At 37.0% G+C, this 14,068-nt stretch overlaps 2 protein-coding genes across 2 annotated transcripts; both read left to right on the plus strand.

Moving 5' to 3' along the window:
• The first annotated feature begins 467 nt into the window (after positions 1-467).
• Positions 468-5,403, plus strand: LOC111573152 (serum amyloid P-component-like). The gene is made up of 5 exons (XM_023277171.3): positions 468-773; positions 973-1,027; positions 1,686-1,788; positions 2,984-3,281; positions 3,779-5,403. The coding sequence occupies exons 2-5, from the start codon at positions 973-975 to the stop codon at positions 3,992-3,994; spliced, it is 672 nt and encodes a 223-aa protein (XP_023132939.2). The 5' UTR covers positions 468-773; the 3' UTR covers positions 3,995-5,403.
• Positions 5,404-9,300: 3,897 nt separating this feature from the next.
• Positions 9,301-13,451, plus strand: LOC111573147 (serum amyloid P-component-like). The gene is made up of 5 exons (XM_023277165.3): positions 9,301-9,385; positions 9,585-9,639; positions 10,286-10,388; positions 10,468-10,765; positions 12,820-13,451. Exons 2-5 carry the CDS (start codon positions 9,585-9,587, stop codon positions 13,033-13,035), a joined length of 672 nt encoding a protein of 223 aa, XP_023132933.2. The 5' UTR covers positions 9,301-9,385; the 3' UTR covers positions 13,036-13,451.
• Positions 13,452-14,068: the final 617 nt, after the last annotated feature.

Raw genomic sequence — 14,068 nt, forward strand, 5'->3', positions numbered from 1 at the left:
GTGGTGGGTCAAAATTTACCCGGTGAGGTTGTTTCTTGAAATAAATGTTTTTATCATTTCGTATTCTAGATATTCCTAAAAAAAAACATATTTTTGATATCACTGCATTAAAATTTTGAAGTTACCTTTTATACTTTTAAAGAAATTGTAATAGTTGTAGTACTACCCCAACCTCCTTATCGCTGATAATATTGTATAAGATTTGCACAAACTTGGAGGCACAGAGATTAGCAACAGACAGAGGATGAGTGGAAAAATGTCAACAAAATGGATGTTCTTGTGTTGCTGTTTTGTGTAATATTCTTCTTTTTCAATCATCAAAATGTTCAAAATCGGTTATAAATTGAAAAATAGACACAACACTAACATGAAATCATTCTTGTGTGGACAAAAATATGATACAAATGATTTTTCTTAACCAAAATGACCAAAAAGGCATAAAAACACATTGATTCTAATACGGGTCATTTTTGATCCACTTATGGAAGAGTGTACGATCTAATCAGTCGGGCATCTAAGGGTTAGTACTGTGTTAGAACACTGGTGATTTTATGACTTTTCTGATTTATTTTGCCGCCAAGTAAAGCATTTTGTAATCTGGGTTTTGAAAAGCACTCTAAAAAAGTTAATTATTACTAATTGCCCAGTTGCTTCCATACACAAACTGCAAGGACACATCGAGTCAATAAAGATCAGCCTTATATAACACCAGCCATGATATAAATTCACTGTCCCCCACTCCTCCAACACAACACCCTGACACACTTTTCAAGGTAAGACATGATATATCGCACATTGCAAAGTAGAGGAAGTTAAAGTGACTGCAGTACATCCAGACATCTTTCACCTTTTCTACCTGTGTTGTATGTTGTAGCAGGCTGCCTTGAGTGAATTCATTTGTTGTCCGACAGTGAAAGTATTGACAACACTAATGTATTTGTTTTGTGTGGTGTGTGTTTGTTGCTGTATTAGATGGTGCTGTTGCTTCTGCTGGTGATGCTGACATCATGTGCTGCCATTCCTCAAGGTAAAAACAAAGAATTACCACAATGCTTGGTTCTTTTTGGATAATTCTGTTCCTCCTATTTCATATGTAACACACAGCATACTTGGAAAGATTATGTTTGAGCTCAACAAAACCAATAGTTTGCTTCAGTCTTTCTGAACTTGGAATGAAACGATGTTCAACCAACAGATTACACCTTTCTTCTACAGTCACGCTTAGCTTTAATTGCAACTTGATGAATGGTAGCAAAAATACAATTTTTAAAATTGATTACACATAAACAAATGTTATTCCAGTTAGTGTTCTATGTTATTTAAAAGCATTTTTACATGCTGCGTACCATAATGATGAAAAACATTTTTTCCCACTTAAAAAATGAAGTTGCGTTGTCAGTTTTGTCTTTTTCTTGTTTTTGTTCATGTTGTAGCTTCAAAGAAATTGTTTAATTCTACAACAAAAAATGTTTTTTTATTTGTTTTTTAAAATTTTTAACTGCATTTGCATATTTAAACACCGATTTTTAAACCTTAAAAGTAAAAACAGCACAATGTTCAGTTGATGCAATTACCAGAACTATTACACCAAAATTATTAAGCGAGTGTTGTTGCTGCAGTACACATGTCCACACGTTATACTTTTTAAATCATATTAAGTATTTGTTTCTTCATTTCTTTTAAAGATCTGTCAGATAAAATGTTCACCTTCCCACAAGAAACCAACACTTCTCATGTGAGGCTGACTTCATCTAGACAAAATCTCGGGGCTGTAACTGTCTGTCTCAGGTACTGTTTATTTCCAAATAAATTACAGTGTTTCTCAGTCGCTTTGGTACATTTCTCAGATCAGAATTGAAATTCACAAAACTACTTGTTGAATCTTCACATCATTGTGTCACTTGTGCACATCAAAAAAGCAGCTTCTCATTTCTTTGAACAAGTTGCAAATGCTTTGGTACATCCATGCAAATGATTCTGTACAATTCTCTGCTGTTTCCTACATTATCAACTGCTTATGTTATGTTGATCAAAATGTATTGAAATGGGTCTCTGTTGAATAGTCTCACCCCCCACAACATTTAGGCATAAGTGTAACACATAAGACTTTACATTCAAAATGGTTGAACAAGTTGTTATAATATGTCTAGGATATTTCTATACGTTTACATTAGACTTTTGTTCTAAATGTGTCCTGAATTGGTAAATTGCTCCCAGATGAATCTTGAATTTCTCTACGAAGGGAGATGTGTGAAGGGTTAGGGTTTTCTGAAATCGCTCAAAGACGCAAGAGAAGATATTGGTGATGTGGATGAGACTTTGTGTCCCAACAGACAGGAACGTCAGGAGGTGTAGGAAGACTGAACTGGAATTCCTACAGCACTGCATGTACAGTTTTCCCTAAGAAGATTGTCCTATGTTGACATTTCTATTTTTGTTTTTTTGGGGTTTTCTTTGTACTATGCAGCACTGTTTTCCTTTCTGTATCGCAATGACGTGGTCTGTCAACAAATTACAACAGTAAAAGTGCAAATGTGAATCTTGTCCAGTCTCTTGCAATCAATCTCCCACATACACTAAGGTGGAACTTACCATTTACAACAATTGTCATCAAAACTTTAGTCATAGTTTACATCAGAACATCCCTCCAGAGAACACTGTTATAATGACAACATGACTAAGCAATTTGACTGTCTGATCCACACACAAAGACACAAGGACTTGTCATTCTGATGGCAATGACATGTTCACTGACAGATATTTACTTTTGAGAGATGAACTAAGGATTTTGAGCAAGAGTCTGGCTTTTGCAGGTAATCCATGGCGTTTTGCTATTTGTATGAATTGTTTTGAGAAATGCACTTACTGTTTTGCAAATGTCGAGGATGATTGGAGAAACATACCAAAATGACTGAGAAAAACTGTAAATAAAGACCTACTGTATTCAAAATAGTCATGAATGATGATGTGTTTGCACCTACAGGTTCTTCACAGACCTTAAAAGAGCTCACTCTCTTTTCTCATTGGCGGCACCCTCTGTTATCGAAAACTTCCTGATATTCAAGAGGACTGCAAGTGATGAGTTTGAGGTATGGGCCAAGGACCGATATGCAATTCTTTATGGGCAGGACTACAAGCTGAACACGTGGCACTCTGTTTGTTCTACGTGGGACGCTGCTTCTGGAGTGATGCAATTCTGGTTAGATGGAAAACCCTCAAGTCGGAAATTCGTCAGATCTGGATCCAACATCAATGGACCGATTCTAATTGTTTTAGGACAGGTACAGTTGTGAAGCACCACACTTACAGGATGAGATGATATTAATGTTAGCAGCCTGTTTGCTTAGCTGAGCACAAAGAGATGGGCAAACGGCTAACTTGGCTCTGACTGCTAACCAGCACATCTAAAGCTGATTTTATGAATTAAGCCGAAATTATTCACGTGACAGACTGATTCTTAGCTAGTGACAGCAACTTATTTGAGTCGTTACTGGTGTCCTGCTGCTCACCATGAAATAATGCAGTGCATAACTTCTAGTAAAATGGCATATTTTCATTCTTTTATGTTGTTTTTTGGTTGGACTATTTTGTATTGGCTTTCTCTGTGCTGTACTATCCCTGCGTAGTTTACCATCTCTGAATGTTATAATGTCATAGCATTCCTTTCAAAAGTCTTCCAAATGTGCTGTAGACTGCAACTTTATGATTAGCTGTATATCAGAAAAAGATGAAACCTTGCACATTACAGCTGCTAACTCAATTTTCTGCTACTTCTCAGGATCAAGATTCCTATGGTGGGGGTTTCGACATTAAGCAGTCTTTTGTTGGCATGATGGCCGATCTCCACATGTGGGACTACGTCATTTCCCCCTGTGAGATCCATAGCTACTCAGAACAACAGATTTTCACTCTAGGCAACGTGCTGGACTGGTCAGCGCTGGAGTTCCAGATTTCAGGAAAAGTGCTGATAGAAGATTATAAAAAAACTTGTTGATCAACTTTTGATACCAGACTTTTCATGTGGCAAGGTTAAAATCATAACTTAAGGTTCAATATAAAGGTTGCATCAAGATTAATCTGAAGATAAAGCATTTATTTTTAAAACCTCTCATAGAAATAGTCAAATTGTCTGTTGTTTTTGTTTCTTTGCTTATAAGATGTAGCCATATATATTTCAGATATATCTTTGGTCTTTGGTTTAAGCCATGACTAGTAACTGCCAAGTATCTATTGCATCTGCTGTTCTCACTTTATGGTGTATTAACATACTCTGTTACATCGTAGGTAATCAGAGACTGAGTCCAGATCATTACTCTGGTGATGCTGAATTCATTCCTGTGTAGAAAATTCTGTGTTAGGGAGATCAGAAGAATGCCAATCCTGCAGAGGTGTGGTTTTCCTCACAGTTGACCCTTTATGACCCTTATCAGATTCTAGTGGAGGTAGGAGGCATCCTGTTGTCTCCCGGAGAGCCGTGAGTGGTCCTTTATTAGTAAACATCTGATCGACAGATGTTCCATTTGGAAGTGAATGTTGGGTTAGCTGTCTTCTGAAATGGTGTCTTATGAAATTTACAGCTTGGGAGAGGGTCTTTGGATTGTTGTGTGTTGCTCTTTAATGTTCTGCTCCTTAGTATGCTACAATTATAAATATCTATTATAATAATAGAAGATAAGATAAATTTTAGCACTGGGGAAATTCATATACAGCTGCTTGATACGAATGAAGCAGAGTAGAAGCGAGACATGAAATACAATTCTGCAATAAGGATAAAAATAAAGAGTAAGACTATACACACAGGGGATGTGTTATGTAGAATTGTACTTAAAATTATGCAGAGTAACAGTACTTCATTTTTGTTCTCGTGGTAATTAATCAAATTAGGTGTCAGGTGATTATGACATTAATCCAACTTTAAGATGGAGAAGGAAGGGAGAGGAAAATTTGGGAAAAATAGCAACATCATTTAACATTTAAGTCTGACATAAACATATATGTTTTAATGAAGGATTCATTCATCAACAAACACGTCGGTTTAAATTTGATGGATTCATTTGGAGTCTCTTGATATCAAATTCCCCGGCTGATTTTTGCTTCCAGTTGTGCTGTGGACAGAGAATAACAGCTTAAAGGGCATGCATATATAATGTGGAGAGCAGATGTGCAGGTTCCAAAATAAGGACGCCGACTGGCACCACAGCAAAGAAACAATGAAATAGTTCATATTTCTTCATTAAGATTTGAAAAGAAAAATCTACCTCTAATTTATTGCAGCAACATTTTTTTTCAGGTGGCTGTTGCATATAATGTATATTTTTGGCAATAAAGTAGCTTTAAAATAAAAAGAATGTGGATTTATTTCCAAAATGTTACAATTAAAACCTCCTGAGAATGTTCCATTGACAGAGAGATTGACTTCTTCATTTACTGTCAGTTTGCAGTCTGTGTGTGCAAAAATGTAATGTTAAAATCTCATCGCTGCACAGTTGGTTCAAACAGTACAGGCTAATTAGCAGCTACTAGCCAGGCAAAAGCAACGACACATAACTGAAAACCAGCAGTCTTTCTGACACAGTTAGGGGTCTAGGTAGGTAAATGGAAACCTCATATACTTATAATAACCTAAAAGAAGAGTGAAATTATCAGCGTTAACTTGAATGTGTTAATTTTGTGCTAAATCGTGCTGTGGTGTTCATGACATTCACCATTTGTTGATGGCATTTTCAGAGGGAAGGCCAACAACATTTTGTTTGTAAGTAGTGTTGCAAATGGACACCCTGTGTAAATATTAGGCGTGATCAACAAGTTCAGAAACTGTACCTGATATATATTTGGCCACCATCCCTGTAGAAGTAGTCTCCTTGTGCAGTGATCCTCTGCTCCCAGTGCTCCTGCAACAATTTGTAATGCTCCCTGGAAGTTTCATTATTTAAACATGTTCAAGCACCATCTGAATCTTCTGAACTGTGTCAAAATGGGGAAATTTTAGCTTAAATTTCATCTTGGGACAGAGGAAGAAGTCACAGGGAACCAAATTTGGCAAACAGCACAGGTGATGAGGAATGATTGTGTTGTTGTAGTCAAAAATAGCTGTGCACAGTACAATGGAGCAACCAAATGCTCCACAGTTTGGGTAATTTGTGCCAAATGTTCCCTCTCTGACACCTCAAAGTGTTACAGTAGCACTCTGTGTTGACAGTGGTTTTCTGGGGAATGAATTCATGGAGTACAACCACATAATTGTTGAAGAAAACAAGAAGAGCACTCATGTTGCTCCTGATCTGAGGTGCATGGTCCGGTTGGGCAAACTGCACCTCTTCCATTGCGAAAATATATTTATTTTGACAAGAACTGGCTTCTGATATGTTTTAGGACAAATTTTAACATTTAAAGCCAAGATATAAGGTTTATATTTCTGACCTTTAAGTACCTTATGCACCAGGATGCCCTTTAGGATCCTCAAGCAAAGGTCTTTTAGGTGTTCCAGGGCCATAGTTTACTTTCAGGACCATGTACAGAGGCCAATGAAAAACAAACTTTATGGTTTTATTTGAGTACTATTTCATTTTACCTGTCTCTTATTCCAGTTAATAATTTCCTACCTCATTAACACTGTTGGTTTTATAGACCACTGATTTTATGACTTGTTTGGTTTATTTTGTGTCCTCGTAAAGCACTTTTTAACCTGGTTTTTTGAAAAGCACTCTACATATATATAAAAAAACAGAATTAATATTGTTAATATTTGCATGGTTTCAGAAACTGCAGCTCTTTTGTTGCAAAAAGTGCTGCTTCTTCTGTTGATGGTAGCTGCAGAGCCACCTCATATCACCAGTGATGATCTGATCCCCCACATGTAGACTAGCTCTTGTTTCTTTCTGTTTCAGTTTGAGGCTCATGGAGAAGTGTATTAGTAGGGTGTCACATGATCTTCTGACTCGTGACAGTTAGTACTTGTACTTGCTGCAAGCAATAATCGTGCTGCGCTCTGTGAACATGCACCAGAACGTTTTGATTGCAACTCATATATCAGCAGTCACTAGTTGTTGGATTGTCCAACCACTAAGCAGTTAATTTTTAACTTTATTTATATGGTAAATATATTTTTGACCAGATCACGGCCTGTTATTTTTTAGACACTGAAGCCTTGAAGTCCCACCTCTAATTAGAATATTGGCACAGGGTTTAAGTTTCTCCATCTTTCATTATTATTTTTTTTTTCAAACTCATTCCCATATGGACTTCCGATTGCTGGTGCAAGTTATACTTTGCTGACAGTTGTGGTCAGTCTTTCAGACAGTAAAACTTGTCATCTCTCCTTGGATCCTCTGTTCATAATGAGAAGGATTGATAAACAAAACCATGTCTGTGGTGATTTTTGTTTTTATCTAACAGAATTAACAGAAAACCTATCATCCTAAATGTTTTTTGAAAACAGCTACTGACCAATTTGCAGCCACGTGTTTAGCAAGAAATTTGTCATTCAGGGTAGCTAAACAAGTCCAAGGGGCAGAGGTAGAAACAAACAACCTCTCTGATAACAAATCACTCGCACGTGGAGTTTTGATTATGATGAAGAAAACGGCACACCTTTTGCTAGAGATAACTTCTAGTCACGTGTCACTCTCTCATTCCATTTTCCATGGATATCCACAGTTCTTTCATCTTTTGTTAATAGTTGCTGTCTGTCAGAACCCCTTTTACCTTTTGTTGTTGCACCTTTGCTATTTACAACTGTTTCCAGACCTCTCCCCTGTTACATCTTGCTGCCTACCCCTTGATTCAGTTACCGTTTGTTCTTTGTTGCATTACCCTCTGTTACTGATGAGCAACCATGCACAAATTCACCACTATTCACCCTTGTATTTACATACGGCCCCCCTCCCTAATCTCTGACCATCCCTAAAAAATGTGGACTCTGCAAATGTTCTTGGTTCTTGGTACCTTCACAGACTCATGCCCTGTGTTTGTAAGCCCACCGTATGCCGGAATATCAATAAACACTACATACACGACAGCAAACTTCCAAGAACTAGGAGTGAAATTTCTTTAACAATTGTAAGTGCAAGTCAGTCTTCAGTCTCTCAATCAGCACCGCTACAAGTCTCTCATGTGTCCACACTTTATAATGACAAGAACCAGAGCTGGGGTCTCTAAGACTGGTGTTTGTGGTGCATGTTCAATGCCGCATGAATTTCCTTACTGACCAGCTCATGAAGCTCTAAAAGTCCAGAGCTTTTTGGAAGTACGAATCTCATGAGAAGACACCGACCCACAGAACATCTTTCTGAACATCTCCACTATCTCTGAAGGACCCTGCAGGAAGTTTCTCAATAAATTAATTAGTGTGCATGATATCAGTTGTAGAAGTAACACTACTACCCATGAATGTCTTTCTTTTGATAATCCTGTGTAATATATATGAGTTAATATAAATGATTATGCTAACATCACATACTTTTTAGAGAAAAAAGGAACACAAAATGGGAAATGGGCAAGATTAACCACATCTAGGTTTAAAATGGTAATATTTCATCAAAATCCCATAATTCGACCATTTGCACTGAACAGATTCTGTATAAAATAAAAGAACTCTAATCGGGACAGCTGGAAGCCATGATTAACTAAGCTGTGACCAATGGTCATCTGACAGAAACTTCTGACATTTTCCAGCTGAACTGGAGAGCAAAGATAAAGAAAAAGTACAGGAAAAAAATTACTAAGATTGAGCACAAAATAAAACATACTGGTTCAGTCAAATAAAAGCAGCATTGCTCAAAAACATTATACAGACAAGCATGTAAAGCACTATAAGTTGCTGGGAGATACATTCAGCATGGTGAAACATCTTTCAAGAGTTCATGTGCAGAGTAGTGTAAAAAAGGACAGTTTGTAGGCTTTGTAAAAATTTTAAAAGTTAAACATCTACAGAATGCAAATCCCAGGTTTTCTTCCAGTATTACTAAACCTGTAGGCACTTGCAAGAATGTTGAACATGTTGATTCCAGGTTTTTCACATTTAAAAAAAAAAGATCATTGAAGTTCATTTGTTTTTGTCTTTTTTCATGATTTATGACATTCTGTGTTGTATTGCACAGAAGGCACTTCTGAGTTCTAGCCATAGATGTTCAGGACTTTATATTGCATTAAAAAACTGAGCCTAGAGTGAAGAAAAATGTCCAGGAACTTCCTTGTTCTCAGAGAGAGAATTCCTGTAAGTGTTCAACTGCATTTCACAGGAATCTAAAACCTAATAATAACATGCAATTACATGGGAAGGACGGACACACTGAGCCAATAAGGACCAGCCTTTTATAACACCAGCCACAATATAAACTCACTGTCCCCCACTGCTCCAACACAACACCCTGACACACTTTTCAAGGTAAGATATGATATATTGCACATTGCAAAGAAGAGGAAGTTAAAGTGACTGCAGTACATCCAGACATCTTTCACCTTTTCTACCTGTGTTGTATGTTGTAGCAGGCTGCCTTGAGTGAATTCATTTGTTGTCCGACAGTGAAAGTATTGACAACACTAATGTATTTGTTTTGTGTGGTGTGTGTTTGTCGCTGTATTAGATGATGCTGTTGCTTCTGCTGGTGATGCTGACATCATGTGCTGCCATTCCTCGAGGTAAAAACAAAGAATTACCACAATGCTTGGTTCTTTTTGGGTAATTCATTTTCTCCTATTTCATATGTAACACACCTCATACTTTAAAAACTTGTGTTTGGGCTCAACAAAAACAATAGTTTGCTTCAGTCTTTCTGAACTTGGAATGAAATGATGTTCAACCAACAACTTACACTGAGAATCAGCTTTCCTTCTACAGTCACACTTATTTTTAATTGCTACTTGATGAATAGTAGCAACAATACAAGTTTTAAAATTTATTATACGTAAACAAATTGTTATTCCAATCAATGCTTCTATGTTATTTAAAAGCATTTTTACATGTTGTGTGCCATAATCATGAAAACCATTTTTTCCCCACTTAAAAAATGAAATTGCTTTGTCAGTTTTTGGTTTGTTCATGTTTTTGTTCATGTTGTAGCTTCAAAGAAATTTTTTAATTCTACAAAACATATATATAGAGAGATTTTTCAACACCTGATATTTAAAACTTGAAAGCAAAAACATCACAATGTTCAGCTGATACATTACCAGAACTATTATACCAGAATTATTAAGCCAGTCTTTTTCCTGCAGTACACATGTTCACACGTTGTCCTTTTTTTTAGTCGTATTAATTATTTGTTTCTCCATTTTTCTAAAAAAGATCTGTCAAATAAAATGTTCACCTTCCCACAAGAAACCAACACAGCTCATGTGAGGCTGACTACATCTAGACAAAATCTCGGGGCTGTAACCGTCTGTCTCAGGTACTGTTGGATAATTAAAATGACTCAAACAAAAACCTATTGTATTCAAAATAGAATGATGATGTGTTTGCACCTACAGGTCCTTCACAGACCTTAAAAGAGCTCACTCTCTTTTCTCATTGGCGACACCCTCTGCTATCGAAAACTTCCTGATATTCAAGAGGGCTGCAAGTGATGAGTTTGAGCTATGGGCCAGGAACCGATATGTAATCCTTTATGGGGAGGACTACGAGCTGAACACGTGGCACTCTGTTTGTTCTACGTGGAACGCTGTTTCTGGAGTGATGCAGCTTTGGTTAGATGGAAAACCCTCAAGTCGGAAATTCGTCAGTTCTGGATCCAACATCAACGGACCAATGCTAATTGTTTTAGGACAGGTACAGTTGTGAAGCACCACATTTATATAATGAGATGACATTAATATTAACAGCCTGTTAGCTTAACTTAGCACAAAGAGATGGGTAGGCAGTTAACTTCGCTTGAAATACAACCAACTAGCTCATCTAAAGCTCATTTTGTTGAGTGAAGCTCCAAACTATTCTTATACAAACCAAAATTAGATGTATGCAGAACTTTTATTAGACCACTGGGCTTCCTCCGGCTGTAAATAACTTAACCAAGTGACAAGTAATGGTAAGATACACTTCTACAAGACAGAAACATAAGTAGTTAGATGGAATGGAAATTGAGTTGTCTGGGCTGAAAGTCCATCTGCACAGTTATTATTAATAAATGACTAAGTCTTTATTTTCTACTATAGCATTTTACCAGTTCCTCCAAGTGTCCATCTCCAGCTCTCTGACCTTGAAGGCTTCCTCTCCATCACTCTGCTCTTCAGTTCCTCCACAGATTCTGGATGGATTCAGGTCTGGACTCTGGCTGGGACGCTCCAACATCTTCTCATTGTTTTCTCTTCACCATTTCTTCACCACTCTGACTCCATGTTTCACATCATTGTCTTGTTGGAAGCTCCAATGCTGCACAAGAAGCAGTTTTTTCTGCAGACTGCCTGATGTTTTCCTCCACAATCTGAATGTTTCCTCTTTTCTCATGATGCCGTTTACTTTGACCATGCTGCCTGTTCCATCGGCTTAGCACCACCATATTTGACCGTAGAGATGCTGTTCTTGGACTGGAATGCTCCTCCTTTCTTTGTGTCCAAGCATCTCCATCTCATGCTCTTGGTGCTGATCCTTGGATTCTTCTTGTCCTCTACCATTCTTCCAGTGCAGGGCTCACATCTGTCTTCCTAGCAGCCCTTTGACATGTTTCACAGTGTGGAACTCCTTTGCACTGTGGCTAATGGCACTAGGAAACTCTTGGAAATGTCTTTATAGTCTGTTCATCTTGGGAGCAGCAGCTCTCTCTAAGTAATTGACACTAATAGCAGCTCAATGAGGTCTTTGGTTTAAGCCATGACTAGTAACTGACAAGTATCTATTGCATCTGCTGTTCTCACTTTATGGTGTATTAAGATACTCTGTAACATGGTAGAAATTATCAGGACCATTTCCAGTCACACCACATCTACTGATCAAAATAATAATAAAAAACTACAAATTAACAATTTTTGGTCTTACCTGTATATTGTGTCTGTAGTTCAGATAAAATCTGAAGTATAAAAACATCAATTTCCTATGTAACTGGGATTTATGTGCCAGATTGATTCTTAGCAAGGAACAACAACTTCTTTGAGCCTCTACTGGTGTCCTGCTGCTCACCATGAAACAATCCAGTGCATAACTCCTACTAAAATGACATATTTTTTAGTTTTGTTTAGTTTTATTTTGTATATTGCTTTAGCTTTAGTTGCATAGGTATGCTGTACTATACTTACAGTCGTGGTCAAAAGTTTACATACACTTGTAAAGAACATAATGTCATGGCTCTCTTGAGTTTTTTCTACAACTCTGATTTTTCTCTGATAGAGTGATTGGAACAGATACTTCTTTGTCACAAAAAAACATTCATGAAGTTTGGTTCTTTTATGACTTTATTATGGGTTAAAAGAAAAAGTGACCAAATCTGCTGCATCAAAAATATACATACAGCGATGCTAATATTTGGTTACATGTCCCTTGGCCATTTTCACTTCAATTAGGTGCTTTTGGTAGCCATCCACAAGCTTCTGGTTGAATCTTTGACCACTCCTCTTGACAGAATTGGTGCAGTTCAGTTAAATTTGTTGGCTTTCTGACATGGACTTGTTTCTTCAGCAGTTCCAACTGTATGTAACTATATGCTATGCTAAGCTGTCTCTATCTAGGAAAACCTGCATTGGTTATCTTCTCTAAATCTAATGTTTTTGATGTCACAGTTTTCCTTTTAAAAAGTCTTCCAGGTGTAGTGTAGACTGCAACTTTATGATTAGCTGTACATTAGAGAAAGATAAAACTTATTGCTGCTGACTCATTTTTCTGCAACTCCTCAGGAGCAGGATTCCTACGGTGGGGGTTTTGACAGTAAGCAGTCTTTTGCTGGCATGATGTCCGATGTCCACATGTGGGACTACGTCATTTCCCCCGATGAGATCCTGAGATATTCAGACCACCTATCCTTCACTCCTGGCAACGTGCTGAACTGGTGGTCACTGGACTTCCAGATTGTAGGACGAGTGCTGATAGAAGATCAGCAAAAAACTCTTTAGTAAACTTTTGATACCAAACTTTTCATGTCTGGCAAGGTTAAAATCAGCTTCATGTCCAATATAAAGGTTAAATCAAAATTAATCTGAAGATGAAGGTTTTAAAAACCTGTAATAGAAATAGCCAAATTATCAACGTTGTTTTTGTTTCTTTGCTTATAAGATGTAACCATGTGTTTTTTTTAATATATTTTCCTAATGAGTGTCTCTCTGACCTCATTATCATGAATTGTATGTATTAATAATGTGGGAATTAATATTTCCCTTATATTAATCGTATGACAATCATCTCTCTAAACTTTGGGCGAAGAGTAAAATATGAAACCAGCTGAAAATGAAGACAGAAAGCACTGATGCTGAATGTAATTTTGCTAAAGACACTGCTTTCATACTGTACATTAAAACAGATTTTTTTCTGAGCTTATTGCTCTCTGTATATTTCTGTATATATACACTCATTTTGTTTCTGAAATGATTGAATAAATGTGTTTACTGCAGCAGCTTAACTTATTTCTGCAAAACAAGTATTTTTTCAGAAGAGATAAGCAAAAACAAATGAGCACACTCGTGTGAATATCACATAAATATCAAATGATTCAAAACTATGTTGCAGTTATTGGAGTGTGGTGTTCTCAAGTGAGATTTAAAACTAACAGCTCGGATTTATTGTATTAAAAATACAGACACACTACCGTTCAAATGTTTGGGGTCACCCAGACAATTTCATGTTTTCCATGAAAACTCACACTTTTAGTCATATGCTAACATAATTGCACAAGGGTTTTCTAATCATCAATGACCCTTTCAACACCACTAGCTAACACAATGTAGCATTAGAACACAGGAGTGATGGTTGCTGGAAATGTTCCTCTGTACCCCTATTGAGATATTCCATTAAAAATCAGCCGTTTCCAGCTAGAATAGTCATTTACCACATTAACAATGTCTGGACTGGATTTATCATTAGTTTAATGTTGTCTTCATTGAAAACAACTGCTTTGCTTTCAAAAATAAGGACATTTCTAAGTGACCCCAA

The sequence above is a fragment of the Amphiprion ocellaris genome, chromosome 9 (genome assembly GCF_022539595.1).
Source record: "Amphiprion ocellaris isolate individual 3 ecotype Okinawa chromosome 9, ASM2253959v1, whole genome shotgun sequence".
Classification (NCBI taxonomy): domain Eukaryota; kingdom Metazoa; phylum Chordata; class Actinopteri; family Pomacentridae; genus Amphiprion; species Amphiprion ocellaris.

What these genes read in the sequence shown, in the direction of transcription:
- LOC111573152 (XM_023277171.3), top strand. Translation starts at nt 973, where the DNA reads ATGGTGCTGTTGCTTCTGCTGGTGATGCTGACATCATGTGCTGCCATT. An exon ending in ATGTGCTGCCATTCCTCAAG is followed by an intron (nt 1,028 to 1,685) that starts GTAAAAACAAAG and finishes TTTCTTTTAAAG; the next exon opens with ATCTGTCAGATAAAATGTTC. An exon ending in TTCTAATTGTTTTAGGACAG is followed by an intron (nt 3,282 to 3,778) that starts GTACAGTTGTGA and finishes GCTACTTCTCAG; the next exon opens with GATCAAGATTCCTATGGTGG.
- LOC111573147 (XM_023277165.3), top strand. Translation starts at nt 9,585, where the DNA reads ATGATGCTGTTGCTTCTGCTGGTGATGCTGACATCATGTGCTGCCATT. An exon ending in GCTGTAACCGTCTGTCTCAG is followed by an intron (nt 10,389 to 10,467) that starts GTACTGTTGGAT and finishes TTGCACCTACAG; the next exon opens with GTCCTTCACAGACCTTAAAA. An exon ending in TGCTAATTGTTTTAGGACAG is followed by an intron (nt 10,766 to 12,819) that starts GTACAGTTGTGA and finishes GCAACTCCTCAG; the next exon opens with GAGCAGGATTCCTACGGTGG.